The following is a 14,831-nucleotide window of genomic DNA, read 5'->3' as shown; positions in this document are numbered from 1 at the left end:
TATAGTCACTGTGTTTAACACGTAGGTGTGTAAGTGCAGCCTATATAGACACTGTGTTTAACAGGTACACGTAGGTGTGTAAGCGCAGCCTATGTAGACACTGTTTAACGGGTACACGTAGGTGTGCGAGCGCAGCCTATGTAGACACTGTTTAACGGGTACACGTAGGTGTGTAAGTGCAGCCTATATAGTCACTGTGTTTAACGGGTACAGGTAGGTGTGTAAGTGCAGCATATGTAGACACTGTGTTTAACAGGTACACGTAGGTGTGTAAGCGCAGCCTATGTAGACACTGTTTAACGGGTACACATAGGTGTGCGAGCGCAGCCTATGTAGACACTGTTTAACGGGTACACGTAGGTGTGTAAGTGCAGCCTATATAGTCACTGTGTTTAACACGTAGGTGTGTAAGTGCAGCCTATATAGTCACTGTGTTTAACAGGTACACTTAGGTGTGTAAGTGCAGCCTATATAGTCACTGTGTTTAACGGGTACAGGTAGGTGTGTAAGTGCAGCCTATATAGACACTGTTTCACAGGTACACGTAGGTGTGTAAGTGCAGCCTATATAGACACTGTGTTTAACACGTAGGTGTGTAAGTGCAGCCTATATAGTCACTGTGTTTAACACGTAGGTGTGTAAGTGCAGCCTATATAGTCACTGTGTTTAACGGGTACAGGTAGGTGTGTAAGTGCAGCCTATGTAGACACTGTGTTTAACAGGTACACGTAGGTGTGTAAGCGCAGCCTATGTAGACACTGTTTAACGGGTACACGTAGGTGTGCGAGCGCAGCCTATGTAGACAGTTTAACGGGTACACGTAGGTGTGTAAGTGCAGCCTATATAGTCACTGTGTTTAACGGGTACAGGTAGGTGTGTAAGTGCAGCCTATGTAGACACTGTGTTTAACAGGTACACGTAGGTGTGTAAGCGCAGCCTATGTAGACACTGTTTAACGGGTACACATAGGTGTGCGAGCGCAGCCTATGTAGACACTGTTTAACGGGTACACGTAGGTGTGTAAGTGCAGCCTATATAGTCGCTGTGTTTAACGGGTACAGGTAGGTGTGTAAGTGCAGCCTATATAGACACTGTGTTTAACGGGTACACGTAGGTGTGTAAGCGCAGCCTATGTAGACACTGTTTAACGGGTACACATAGGTGTGCGAGCGCAGCCTATGTAGACACTGTTTAACGGGTACACATAGGTGTGTAAGCGCAGCCTATATAGTCACTGTGTTTAACAGATGCACGTAGGTGTGCAAGTGCAGCCTATATAGTCACTGTGTTTAACACGTAGGTGTGTAAGCGCAACCTATGTAGACACTGTGTTTAACGGGTACACGTAGGTGTGCGAGCGCAGCATATATAGTCACTGTGTTTAACAGATGCACATAGGTGTACAAGTGCAGCCTATATAGTCACTTTGTTTAACAGATACACATAGGTGTGCAAGTGAAGCCTATATAGTCACTGTGTTTAACAGATCATACACGTAGGTGTGCAAGTGCAGCCTATATAGTCACTGTGTTTAACAGACGCACGTAGGTGTGCAAGTGCAGCCTGTATAGTCACTGTGTTTAACAGATACACGTAGGTGTGCAAGTGCAGCCTATATAGTCACTGTGTTTAACAGATGCACGTAGGTGTGCAAGTGCAGCCTATATAGTCACTGTGTTTAACAGATACACGTAGGTGTGCAAGTGCAGCCTGTATAGTCACTGTGTTTAACAGATACATGTAGGTGTGCAAGTGCAGCCTATATAGTCACTGTGTTTAAGAGGTTATCTCCTGGTGAACAAGCCAGTCTTTCTTTATCAATGTATTCCTGTGCTCCCCAGCTCTATTTTTAGCCGGTTAAAGAAAAGTAGGTCCTTCTGACAGCGGTGCATGGAAACTTTACCCATTTTAGTTGTTTCTGGGTCTTCAGACAAACTACAGCAGTCTGAGGCACTCTCTAGACTTCAGACAAAGGCTGGAGACTGTGCTGCTCAAGTTCATTGTAATTTTACAGTGGTAGTGTGTTTGAAGACCATGTGTTAATTAAAAGTTAAAGTTTGTTTTGTTTAACAACACCACAACACCACTAGAGCATATTGATTTATTAATCATCACCTATTGGATGTCAAACATTTTGGTAATTTTGACATATAGCGTTTGAGAGAAAACCCACTACATTTTTCCATTAGTAACAGTATGCACCGTCCCACAGACAGAATAGCACATACTATGGCCTTTGATATACCAGTCATGGTGCATTGACTGGAATGAGAAATAGCCCAATGGGCCTGCTGACAGGGATTAATATGAAATTAAAATGTTATTTTAGAAGTGTCATAGGATAAATAGAATTCACTATACTAATATTTTTTAATATGAAAAATATCAACCTCATCTAGTTAATCAGTATTTTCTTGGCAGAGACTTGGTTGATATTTTCCACATTAAAAAACACTTGACGAGTCCTCTGTATAATGAAATGATGAAAAGCTATTTTCTTAGAACTGTATCAGATCTGATCATGTGGGGGAGGGAGGAAGGCAGGGTGGGAGGCTGTTGGGGGTTTTTTTTCAATTATCCCAGCATCTACATTGTACAAAATAATTTCTATTTAGTGAAATCAAGTAGCCTATGCATAGAAAAAAATTGCAGCAAGCTCATTAGGCATAAAATAATAACGGTGCATTGATAATTTTTGGAAGAGCCCTTAGTTTATTAATTTCTCCAGGGTACTTGTTATATAACCAGCTATGGGGATGGGGTGTTAGGAGTGTTATATAACCAGCTATGGGGATGGGGTGTTAGGAGTGTTATATAACCAGCTATGGGTATGGGGTGTTAGGAGTGTTATATAACCAGCTATGGGGATGGGGTGTTAGGAGTGTTATATAACCAGCTATGGGGATGGGGTGTTAGGAGTGTTATATAACCAGCTATGGGGATGGGGTGTTAGGAGTGTTATATAACTAGCTATGGGTATGGGGTGTTAGGAGTGTTATATAACTAGCTATGGGTATGGGGTGTTAGGAGTGTTATATAACTAGCTATGGGTAACTAGCTATGGGTGGGGTGTTAGGAGTGTTATATAACTAGCTATGGGGATGGGGTGTTAGGAGTGTTATATAACTAGCTATGGGGATGGGGTGTTAGGAGTGTTATATAACTAGCTATGGGGATGGGGTGTTAGGAGTGTTATATAACCAGCTATGGGGATGGGGTGTTAGGAGTGTTATATAACCAGCTATGGGGATGGGGTGTTAGGAGTGTTATATAACCAGCTATGGGTATGGGGTGTTAGGAATGTTATATAACCAGCTATGGGTATGGGGTGTTAGGAGTGTTATATAACTAGCTATGGGTATGGGGTGTTAGGAGTGTTATATAACTAGCTATGGGGATGGGGTGTTAGGAGTGTTATATAACCAGCTATGGGGATGGGGGTTGGGGTAGTTATGGGGTGTTAGTGTTATATAACTAGCTATGTGGATGGGGTGTTAGGAGTGTTATATAACCAGCTATGGGTATGGGGTGTTAGGAGTGTTATATAACTAGCTATGGGGATGGGGTGTTAGGAGTGTTATATAACCAGCTATGGGGATGGGGTGTTAGGAGTGTTATATAATTAGCTATGGGTATGGGGTGTTAGGAGTGTTATATAACTAGCTATGTGGATGGGGTGTTAGGAGTGTTATATAACTAGCTATGGGTATGGGGTGTTAGGAATGTCTGGGAGGGTGAGTGGAGCAATTGCTTCTCAGAAAGATTCCTACCCAAATTTTTCACATTCCTACCCAAATGCTAATTAGTATAAAATGACAGCCCTCGAAATAAGTCACAAACGATAGGTCAGGTCTTGTGTTGATTATATCTTGGTGTTTTCCTGTAACCAAAACTTGTTCGTGATAAAGTTTTTATTTACTATGAGTGTTTTCATAATTTTTCTGAGGCGATTGCACTTACTGTAACAAATAATGCCCAAATGAAATATTATGTTTCTAATAACGTTTATGATTTGTCTTTTAATACAAGGGTAAAATGGTCATTGTTTTACCTACATATATATAAATAATAATTTTATGTATTTTCAGCATTTGAATGATGTTTCTGCACTTAAGAAAGATTTCACATGTCTAGTTAAACCATATTGTGTAATGCAAAAATAATAATTATATATTAGTGAGAAAATTTTCCTATGCATGCATGTATTCCACAAAGTATATATTTTACAGTTCTGAAGAAAAAATCAAATCATTTTTAAGAAGTTGTTTGCTGGTCATTCGTAAACAATTATGAGATGATTTGTACAATTATGTTATGTATACATCAACTTCTACAATTAAAAAAATGTCCACAGCAAAAAACAACATGCCACAGTTCTTGGCTTTTGAAAAACAAAGACGAGTGAAAAATCGCACACCTCAAAACGCTTAGGCAAGTGAAAAATTGCACTCATCAAAATGGTAAGGCGAGTGAAAACCAAGCATTATTAATTTGTGAAGTAATTGGTACATGTAAATGCAGAGACAGATGTTGCAAAAATTAACCAATAATGTTTTCTTTTAATTTAATGTTGTTTGGTTTATTAGTGTAGTCTGAATTCTTTTCCCTTTCATGAATGGAGTTAAAATTTACTAAAATGTTTCAATAGTACTATAGAAATATAATTATGACATGTATACACTGATGAAGACAATTTGATTTTTTAGTTACAATATGTACTATTCAGATAATTTGATGCACCCAATTAAATATATACCTTTTCACTGTTAGATGCTTTTATGAACGTGCAGCTAAATATATATAGGAATCAACTTGTCTTGAATTTCATTATTATGTACAACGAACATGATTAGGATAGTTGGGATGGGAAAAAAGCACTTGTTCCGAGGAGGTGGTTCATGAACTACAACCCAAGCATCTCAGGTGTGCACTACCGACTCATATTATTAAAACATTTTTAAAGATAACTTGTGCCTACAATTTCTTCAATTGATAGTGTTGGTTGGGACATTGACATTCACCTGGCATTTTTAATTCAACAATTACGCAACTAGTCTCCCTCTCTCAACATTTTGGAACACGTCATTACCTACAGCTACAAGTTACGAACGGCTCTGACAGCATTACATCATTGGTCTAGAATGACCCCAATGTTGTTGACAAAAAAGTATACAAACTCTGACAAAATCTGTCATTACAAAGGATTTTATTCCAAACGTGGGATGCCATAATATAGATAATAAAAAAAACTATACTTTTAAACACCATCATCAATGCGAAATAAGTAGTAAAGTAAACCAGCATGTGCATGCAAAATTCCAAGAGTAAAAATAATCTGACCCCTATAGCTCTGATTGGTCAATATGCCACAGAGTATTGCACATCAAATCAATTTCCAATCACATGGCCTGTAACTTTCTAACAAATGAAACAAAAATTTAATATTCGGCAATGATCATTGATTACTGTTACTATAGTGTGTACATATATAAATGTATAAATAACATATGCACATTCATTAACCTCTGGCTGAAATACAAATATTTAAATGAAGTTTTATTGGATTTTTTTTTTAATGATAAAAAAGAAAAATAATAGACATAAAAAAAATACCTAGGCTTGTTTCCACATACCTATTATCATTTCTTTTCCTTCTTTTTATTATTCCGCTAAATTTCATTTCTTTTCTTTTTTTAAAGTATAAATTTACACGATTGCCATTTTCGGGACCTCACATAAGCTTTGTAGGCTAACAGTTATGAATTATACAATTTTACTGACTTCGCTGATTTCCATAACAAGTTCATTTGTGTAGGCTACAGAAGCCACTATTTAATTCAATCCCTTTTCTTTTTTTTGTCGTAACTATATGAACAGTATAAATGAGTTGTCCTTATCAGATGTTGTGATCTAAGACCTTACAAAAGTGGACTGTTTCTAATTAATAATAAATTAAATAGGCAAAGAAGTTTTGATCGGATTGGTACGTGTTTGAAGATGTCTATTAAACCTGTGTTTTCTGATTTGTATTGCAAAGATAAGTACCAGTCATATATTAAAATCTTACATGGATGCTACCGTTGTCATAACATTTTTTTCTTGTATTATTAAACGGATCTTTCTATCAGCTACATAAGATAAATAGTGGCAATCAATATACAAAATTGTTAAGTGTAACGTGTTATTTTTCACACTTGCCAGATTGAAATTACGTGCACTGTACGAGCGCGATCACACCCATGCACCTTAAAAGGCAAGGTCTGATGCCATAGAAAAAAAAATACTTAATATAATCCTTGGCAAAAACATGCCGTGGAGAATTAAATTTAGGACCTCAGTTACATGGATACAGTGGCTTATGCAAAAAGGAAATAGTTTACCTAAATTTATTTTTGCATAAATGGGTTACACAAATCTTTTATTATCAGATGTACATTATTATAAGCGTATATGATTTTACCAATTATCAAAGATTCCACATGTATACTTAAACTTGTATGTTTATTAAAACTACAGCTAATCATTACAAAGTTCTGTGTTTTCAGCACTTGAAGATGTGTATGTGAACTGTAATCAAAGATTCCACATGTATACTTAAACTTGTATGTTTATTAAAACTACAGCTAATCATTATAAAGTTCTGTGTTTTCAGCACTTGAAGATGTGTACGTGAACTGTAATCAAAAATTCCACATGTATACTTAAACTTGTATATTTATTTCAGGCACTGCCGATAATATAACAAATTTTTTCAGCACTGGTAAGATGTGTCTGTGCACTGTAATAAGATTCCACATCCATGTATACTTGTATGATTATTAGATTTTTAGAACATACATGTGTATGTGCACTGTAATCAAAGATTCCACCTGTTTATTTATGTTCCAACTAATAATTTGTTTTTCAGCACTGGAAGGATACATGTGTCTATGGACTGTAATCAAAGATTCCACACGTATACTTAAACTTGTATTTTTACTAAGCTTCAACTAATAATTTCACCTGTATTTGTGTTTTAGCACTGGAAGGATGTGTCTGTGCTAGCCAAAGACTTCATAGACAAGACTCTGCTTCTCGACCCGAATGAGCGGAAGACGGCTGTCGAGTGTCTGAAACACCCGTGGATCGTCACCCACGCCGCTGCCTCCAGCAGCAAGAACCTGCACCGTACCATTAGCCGCAACCTGCTACAGCGGCAGAGTGCCCGTGCCAACAGCTCGAAGAGCTCCAAGTCGACGCGGTCCAACAAGAGCAACCGGTCAGCACGGTCACTGCGCTCGGACCACCGGCGCGTCCAGCCTGAGGAGATCGACGAGCTGCATCAGGACCCCGAGGTGCAGGCCGACATCGCATCCATTGGCAGTTACCATAGCAACTACAGTCACATCAGTCAGTACGCATAGCGGGAGGAAAGGGTTGTTTTTCTTCTCAAATTATTATTGTTGGGACTTTTTGTCTCAAGTTGAAAAGTATCACATTAACTGTTGAGGGCTGTGAAGAAAGTATTATGAAATGAACAAACCTCATTGCATCCATTGGCAGTTGCCATAATAATTACAATCACATTAGTTGGTACGCATAGCTGTGATCCTTTCTGCAACAGATCTTGTAAGATAATCACATTGGATGACTGTATGGTTAATTCTCAGAGTATCAATTGATAAAATTGTGTAAGAAACAAAACTGAACATTTATAAATAATTTTTTAGTTATTTATTTTGCTTGGTTAGATTTTTTGACAGTCATAGTTATCTTTTTAACATGTATTCACTGATTATTATTGATACATGTAAACAATCAGACAAAAACTAACATTGTAACAAACAAGTTATTGAAATAATTTCTCCTTTTTTTCCCTCTTTTTTTCTCTTTTACTTTAACAAATCTTTTGGCTGTTGATAATATTAATACGTTGGTATTATAATTGATTACTTCTGTTGCAGTCTGTAGAATACTGACTAATGTATTAAAGGCCAATAACCCTCTAAAGACATTGTATTCCATCTTTGATTGAAATTTAGTTTCTTGCTTGGAATATTAATTTCTGTATTTCCAGTGGGTAGTTCTAATGTCTACAGAAACTCAAGTTGGTGTCTTCGTGTGACTGTTTGGCATGCATTCGAATTTTCATGGTATCAAACTTTTGTAAGTATAGATACCTCTTGGAAATACATTCCAGGACAAAACATTTCATGCAAACCATTGTTTTGTTTGCATGTCATTTATTAAACGTTTAAATTCACGCAAACCACATGTTGGTTTTGTTGTGAACCATTACACATTATGAAAGTTGTGGTAACTGATTGGTTTATATACAAATGCAATTCACGTAACCGAAGAACTAGTTGCCAAGGTAAAAACAACAAACATGTCAACCGACTTCTGGTTACCTGAAATGTTAAAATACTGGCTTTTGTATTCTAGTAGTGACATTCCAATGCTTCAACTGATCAATGTTAACAAGCATTTAATGGTCTCCAGTTTAGATTTGAAAATCTGGGATTATTGAATTCCAGTTGAGATTGTAAGTAATAAATTTCCATCTAGTTCAAGAAATTGCTATTCCCAGCAAGAATTCTGAGTTTCAGGCAGAAATACTGTACATTGTTGTAAGAGGATAAAATGCCATTAAAGACGCAACTACTTGTATATGTCAGTTCTGTGAATCTCAAAAATCATTAGCTGCAGCTGTTTGATGTGAATTTAAGATGTTGTTTTTTCGGCAGGGACCACTATAGCAGGATCTAATTTGACTGTGTGAGAAATACATGTGTTTAAGAGATGCTTCTTTTGATGACTGAAACTGATGGTACTTAAAATGGTGACAAAAGAAAGAAGAAGCAAGAAGCACAGATAAAGTACACGTAATAGATAATAAACAGCATATAAGCATACAAAGGATGTGTAAACACAGAAAGAATGAAGTAAGTACACAAAAAAGAGTCAAAAAGTACACAAGAAGCATAAAAAAAGACCACAAAGAAAATGCACAAGAAGCATTCAGAATGTACACAAGAAGCATTCAGAGTACACAAGAAGCATACAGAAAGTACACGATAAATGTACACAAAAGAATACAAAATGCACAAAAGGATAGATTTCGATGTTACATTTCTTACCACATGGGTTCACCCTGACACTGTATATGACTGTGCCAACAATAACTATCCAATAAGGGGGAATTTCCGCCAAGCAAACATGATAGCAGATGTGAACAAATGGCTTTTACTGATATTCTTTGGTCCCATTTCCATGATTCAGACATATAGACGATGTAGCTGTCCCCTGCTAGTTACCATTACATTCAATATTCTTATATAAAAGGACAATGTAAAAAGAAACTGCTGTTGGTGAAAAGAGTTGTTCACTGTTCGCAAATCGCTTGGTGGAAAAACTCGCTAAGACTGTGCCACATTGCTGGTCATGTGAACAGACTATTATTTGTAAAGTCTAACATGACTGGTCGGATGAAAGGAACCTGGTGATTGGTCAGAATGATTGGTTGATTTCTAAACAATCCTGATAATTGGTCACAATGGGGACATTTGTAATTTCGAGATGAAAGATTTGTTTAATAATGCTACTGCATTTGAATCAACCACAAGAAAACAGGAAACAGTCAATTAATTGGTTGTTATGACAACCTGTTACTGTAATGTGATAGTTGTTTTGTGATAATGGCAATGTTTGAGAGAAGGGCTTCTCGTGCCCATATTTTTCTTTTTTGTTGGCATGAAAGGGGCTTTTCTTAAAATGAAAACAACTATTCAGGTTATTTTAGGGCAAACATTTACTGTATGCACTGGAAGTACATGTGTTACGTTTCTGTTCAAACCAACATGGTTTTTTTGCTGTGGCAGATCAGGAGGGCTAGATAACAGGTGCTTTCAAAATGTATAAAATGCCATTTTGAAAAGGTAGAAAATCAAAACCATATCTTGTTGAAAAAGGATATTACTACATACACACAGGGTGCTGTTCACCAATTACATAACACTCTAGGGGAGGGGGTGGCCTTGAATATATTACAAAAATATATGGTTTAGGAAAGGAGGTACTTGTTAAGAATTACATAATATTTTCAAAATGTCTGTTTTCTTAGTAAAGTAAATAATGCTGTCATGGCCAGTTTGTTGGATTACGGATTTTTTTTTTTTACAATATGGTATATATATACCAAAGAAACAAAATGAAAATTCCAATGGAAAACCTAATAATATTGGTAATAGTGGTGAATGGGTTAGAGCAAGAGTGGTCTTAGCATTATGAAACATATAGGGGAGCAGGCATGGCTGAAACAAGTAGACATTTGGGGGGGGGGGGGGAGGGGGCTGACTGAGATTAAGGGCCCAAAGCAACGATTCTAGGGGTTTCGGGTGTAGGTTTACCCATAAAAGTTTGAAAACTAGATGTCCTGAAATGCAATTTCCTGTATTCTACAAGTACACTTCATCTCTGCCTTAAGATTTACTACCAATAATATTTTTGATTCAGAAGTATTGGGGAGGGGTTACAAAAGGTCAGATTTTACATTAGGTATTTGTTGAACGATCTCTATCTTCCACCATAGCTGAGTTGACATAAGCTTTGCCCCTCTCCTCCACAATAGTCGTAAGGACCAACATATTTTGTGATAAAACTGCATATTCTGCTGTCACCACTAGAAGATTTACCAAATTCAGGTGAAATGAATGGATACAGGTAGATGAATTCTTCAGCTCTGACAAAGGGGCGAATGTTTTTCAAATTGAGAGATTTATATAAATTCATATTGTGGCAATAGATTTTTATTCTGGTAACAAAAGCTTGATATTCTATTTTTTTAATTTGGTTCATTTGTTAATTATTATTTGACAGTAGGGAAATTGCTAGATGAAGAATTTGATAATGGTTTAAAATGCTAGATGAAGAAACTGTTATGATAAACATAATCTGACAAACATCCGAATAATGTTATATTTACCGCTACATTCGCCTGTATCAAAAAGTCTATAAATTATGTATGAAGATCAATGTATACTTAATGGTCAGTTATATACTCCCAAGTAACATTTAGAAAGTAAGCATACCTCCAAGGTTAAAGAACGCCTGTCCTGGGTACGTTTCATTCTTACTGCATTAGAAATCCACCTGTTACAATTGTGTATTACTACAAATTATAAAGTTGACATTTAAAACTTAAATGATATCCTCACCCCTTTTTAAGGTCAGATTTACCAATTTGTTTTCTGCCCTGTGATCTGGTGGGGTGATTGTTTTGGGGTTTTTTTTCGTAACTACTTGTATGTAGAATCAAGCGTGATTACAATTTTTATTATGTACATATTTTGTGTCAGTGTATTGTACATAAGTATGTGTTCTTACATATTGTACAAAATAATGTTCTTACATATTGTACAGAAATAAGTGTTTTCATATTGTACAAGGGTATCTGTTCTTACATTGTACAGAATTTTGCATTCTTGTTAAGTTGTACAGATGTGTTCACATTGTGTACAAATGTGTGTTCACACTTTGTACAGATACACAAGTTCACGTTGTGCACATTGTGTACCATTGTATGGATACTTCCATTCACACGGTGTACAATTGTACGTTTGTATTGTTGCATACGTCATCCATCTGTTAAAGACAAAAATGTATGACAATCATAATTCTCTCAAACAGAAAATTGAAGCAAATCTAAAAATGTCAGTAGTATTGTGATGCTGGAGTCGGTGTTAAAAATTGAACCTGGAAATCAAAAGAGAACAAAATCCACCTGTTACAGTTTTCAGCATCTTTACCAAACCCTAGCAACAATTGTCTACACATTTACCAAACCCTAGCAACAATTGTCTACACATTTACCAACCCCTAGCAACAATTGTCTACACATTTACCAAACCTAGCAACAATTGTCTACACATTTACCATCCCCTAGCAACAATTGTCTACACATTTACCAACTCCTAGCAACAATTGTCTACACATTTACCAAACCCTAGCAACAATTGTCTACACATTTACCAAACCCTAGCAACGGTTGTCTACATATTTACCAACCCCAATCAACAGTTGTCTACATATTTACCAACCCCAATCAACAATTGTCTACATATTTACCAAACCCAATCAACAATTGTCTACATATTTATCAACCCCAAGCAACAGTTGTCTACATATTTACCAAACCCTAGCAACAATTGTCTACACATTTACCAAACCCTAGCAACAATTGTCTATACATTTACCAAACCCTAGCAACAGTTGTCTACATATTTACCAACCCAAATCAACAGTTGTCTACATATTTACCAACCCCAATCAACAATTGTCTACATATTTACCAACCCCAAGCAACAGTTGTCTACATATTTACCAAACCCTAGCAACAATTGTCTACACATTTACCAAACCTAGCAACAATTGTCTACACATTTACCATCCCCTAGCAACAATTGTCTACACATTTACCAACTCCTAGCAACAATTGTCTACACATTTACCAAACCCTAGCAACAATTGTCTACACATTTACCAAACCCTAGCAACGGTTGTCTACATATTTACCAACCCCAATCAACAGTTGTCTACATATTTACCAACCCCAATCAACAATTGTCTACATATTTACCAAACCCAATCAACAATTGTCTACATATTTATCAACCCCAAGCAACAGTTGTCTACATATTTACCAAACCCTAGCAACAATTGTCTACACATTTACCAAACCCTAGCAACAATTGTCTATACATTTACCAAACCCTAGCAACAGTTGTCTACATATTTACCAACCCAAATCAACAGTTGTCTACATATTTACCAACCCCAATCAACAATTGTCTACATATTTACCAACCCCAAGCAACAGTTGTCTACATATTTACCAAACCCTAGCAACAATTGTCTACACATTTACCAAACCCTAGCAACAGTTGTCTATATATTTACCAACCCCAATCAACAATTGTCTACATATTTACCAACCCCAAGCAACAGTTGTCTACATATTTACCAACCCCAATCAACAGTTGTCTACATATTTACCAACCCCAAGCAACAATTGTCTATTGTCTACATATTTACCAACCCCAATCAACAGTTGTCTACATATTTACCAACCCCAATCAACAATTGTCTACATATTTACCAACCACAAGCAACAGTTGCCTTTATATTTATTTACTGCTAGCAACTATATCTTTATTTTCCTAACCCCTAGTGATGATAATTGATATCTACCTCATTAATCAAATATAATTAATTTATTGTTCCTTAACAATTTTGTACTTTAAATGGTAGATGTCCAAAACTACTTGTATAATAAAGCCATACATGTGTAAAACTGGTTCAGATCCCATGTACACTGTATTTTTACATCAAACAACTCTATATGCTTGTATATGTCTTCAGGGCTTCTAGAATTTTTATAAAATCCACTAGCCATGGAATCAGTAATTTTACAAATTTACTAGCCAAGATTAAAAATTCACTAGCCCTACTTTACTTTTAAGTTAATACAATTTTACTAAATAATAGTAATAATCGGATATGTCACCTAAAGAGGGAGATAGAGCTTAAAAACACTAACACTGAGTGGTAGTAGGGGCAGGATATTCATATTTACAAAATAGACGTAACTGCAGCATTTGACACAACAATATTCACTAGCCATCAGGCATGGAAATAGATGTTATTCACTAGCCCAACATTGAATATCACTAGCCATGGGAGTGGGGCTACCATAATCTAGAAGCCCTGCTGTCTTTCAAGTATAGACACATTTCAGTACAAGGTAATAAGGAACAATATAAATCTGAAATTGTATGGACGTACACATTTTCAAATTTTGTTTAAGATTGTGTTGGCTAATTCAGAAAATCTAATAACAATTTAAAGGCTGTTAATTTGTTACCTTGTTTGGCAAACTAAAACTTGAAATAATAGATTTTCTGATGAAGTGCACCAAATTTTACAGGTCCGGATTAAACCCAGCATAAAACTGTCCATAAGAACGTGAACTGTACAGTAATTAAACCCAGCATAAAACTATCCATAAGAACGTGAACTGTACAGTAATTAAACCCAGCATAAAACTGTCCATAAGAACGTGAACTGTACAGTAATTTGAAGCAGGATCTCACTGGAACTCATTTTACTTTAGACAATTTTAAGATATGCAGAATATTTCCGTAAAGACTAAATGTTGTAGCCACTATGTATAAAAATTAGCAATTGACTAATTTGGCCCTGTAAAATTATTTTAGACTTGGAAGGATCAAGCTCAAACAAACAAACAAACAGTAATTGCACTAGAAATAAAAATAAGCTTTAACTGACACCAAAGAGAATAGATTTCCACGAGTGTTAATAATGAACCAAAATAGTCTATAACCAGACTTGACCCAAAATCTCTTCTATTCTTCCATGCATCTGTACGTATTTTTGTACAAAACAAATAATTGTTTGTTCACCTGCAGCTATGAGCATGTTAATATGTCAAGTTGAACATAAATGGTAATTATATTAAAAGGAAACTGCATAAAACTGCTGACTGTAAATGTGATTTTAAACTTTTGTTATTTAAGACAAATAAATAATAAAAGAACTAGCCATATTCATGTTTACAAGAAATACCGGTAGTGCTCATGAATACTGACAATTTAATACATTCAGTGTTAATGTATTTGATGCAGATAAAGTTAACTCTGTTAAATGATAACCCATGACCTGAGTTTTTGTTGATGTTTCAAATGGCAATTCATGGTTCAGATTTGGTCTGAATGAAATAAATTGAACTTTGCGTTTTCTGTTAACAATTCAGTTTATATATCCATTCAGAATTT

General features: G+C 36.0%; 1 protein-coding gene across 1 annotated transcript in view; it reads left to right on the top strand.

Moving 5' to 3' along the window:
- LOC121388691 (serine/threonine-protein kinase H1 homolog) overlaps positions 1 to 13,490 on the top strand; it is a 40,316-nt gene extending 26,826 nt beyond the window's left edge. The window contains exon 2 of the mRNA XM_041520145.1: positions 7,020 to 13,490. Within this exon, the coding sequence (XP_041376079.1) occupies positions 7,020 to 7,403 (384 nt within the window). The 3' untranslated portion in view covers positions 7,404 to 13,490. The remainder of the gene's footprint in view (positions 1 to 7,019) is intronic.
- The last annotated feature ends 1,341 nt before the right edge of the window (positions 13,491 to 14,831 follow it).

The sequence above is a fragment of the Gigantopelta aegis genome, chromosome 14, assembly GCF_016097555.1.
Source record: "Gigantopelta aegis isolate Gae_Host chromosome 14, Gae_host_genome, whole genome shotgun sequence".
In the NCBI taxonomy this organism is placed as follows: domain Eukaryota; kingdom Metazoa; phylum Mollusca; class Gastropoda; order Neomphalida; family Peltospiridae; genus Gigantopelta; species Gigantopelta aegis.
This window is presented reverse-complemented; position numbering and strand designations above follow the sequence as displayed.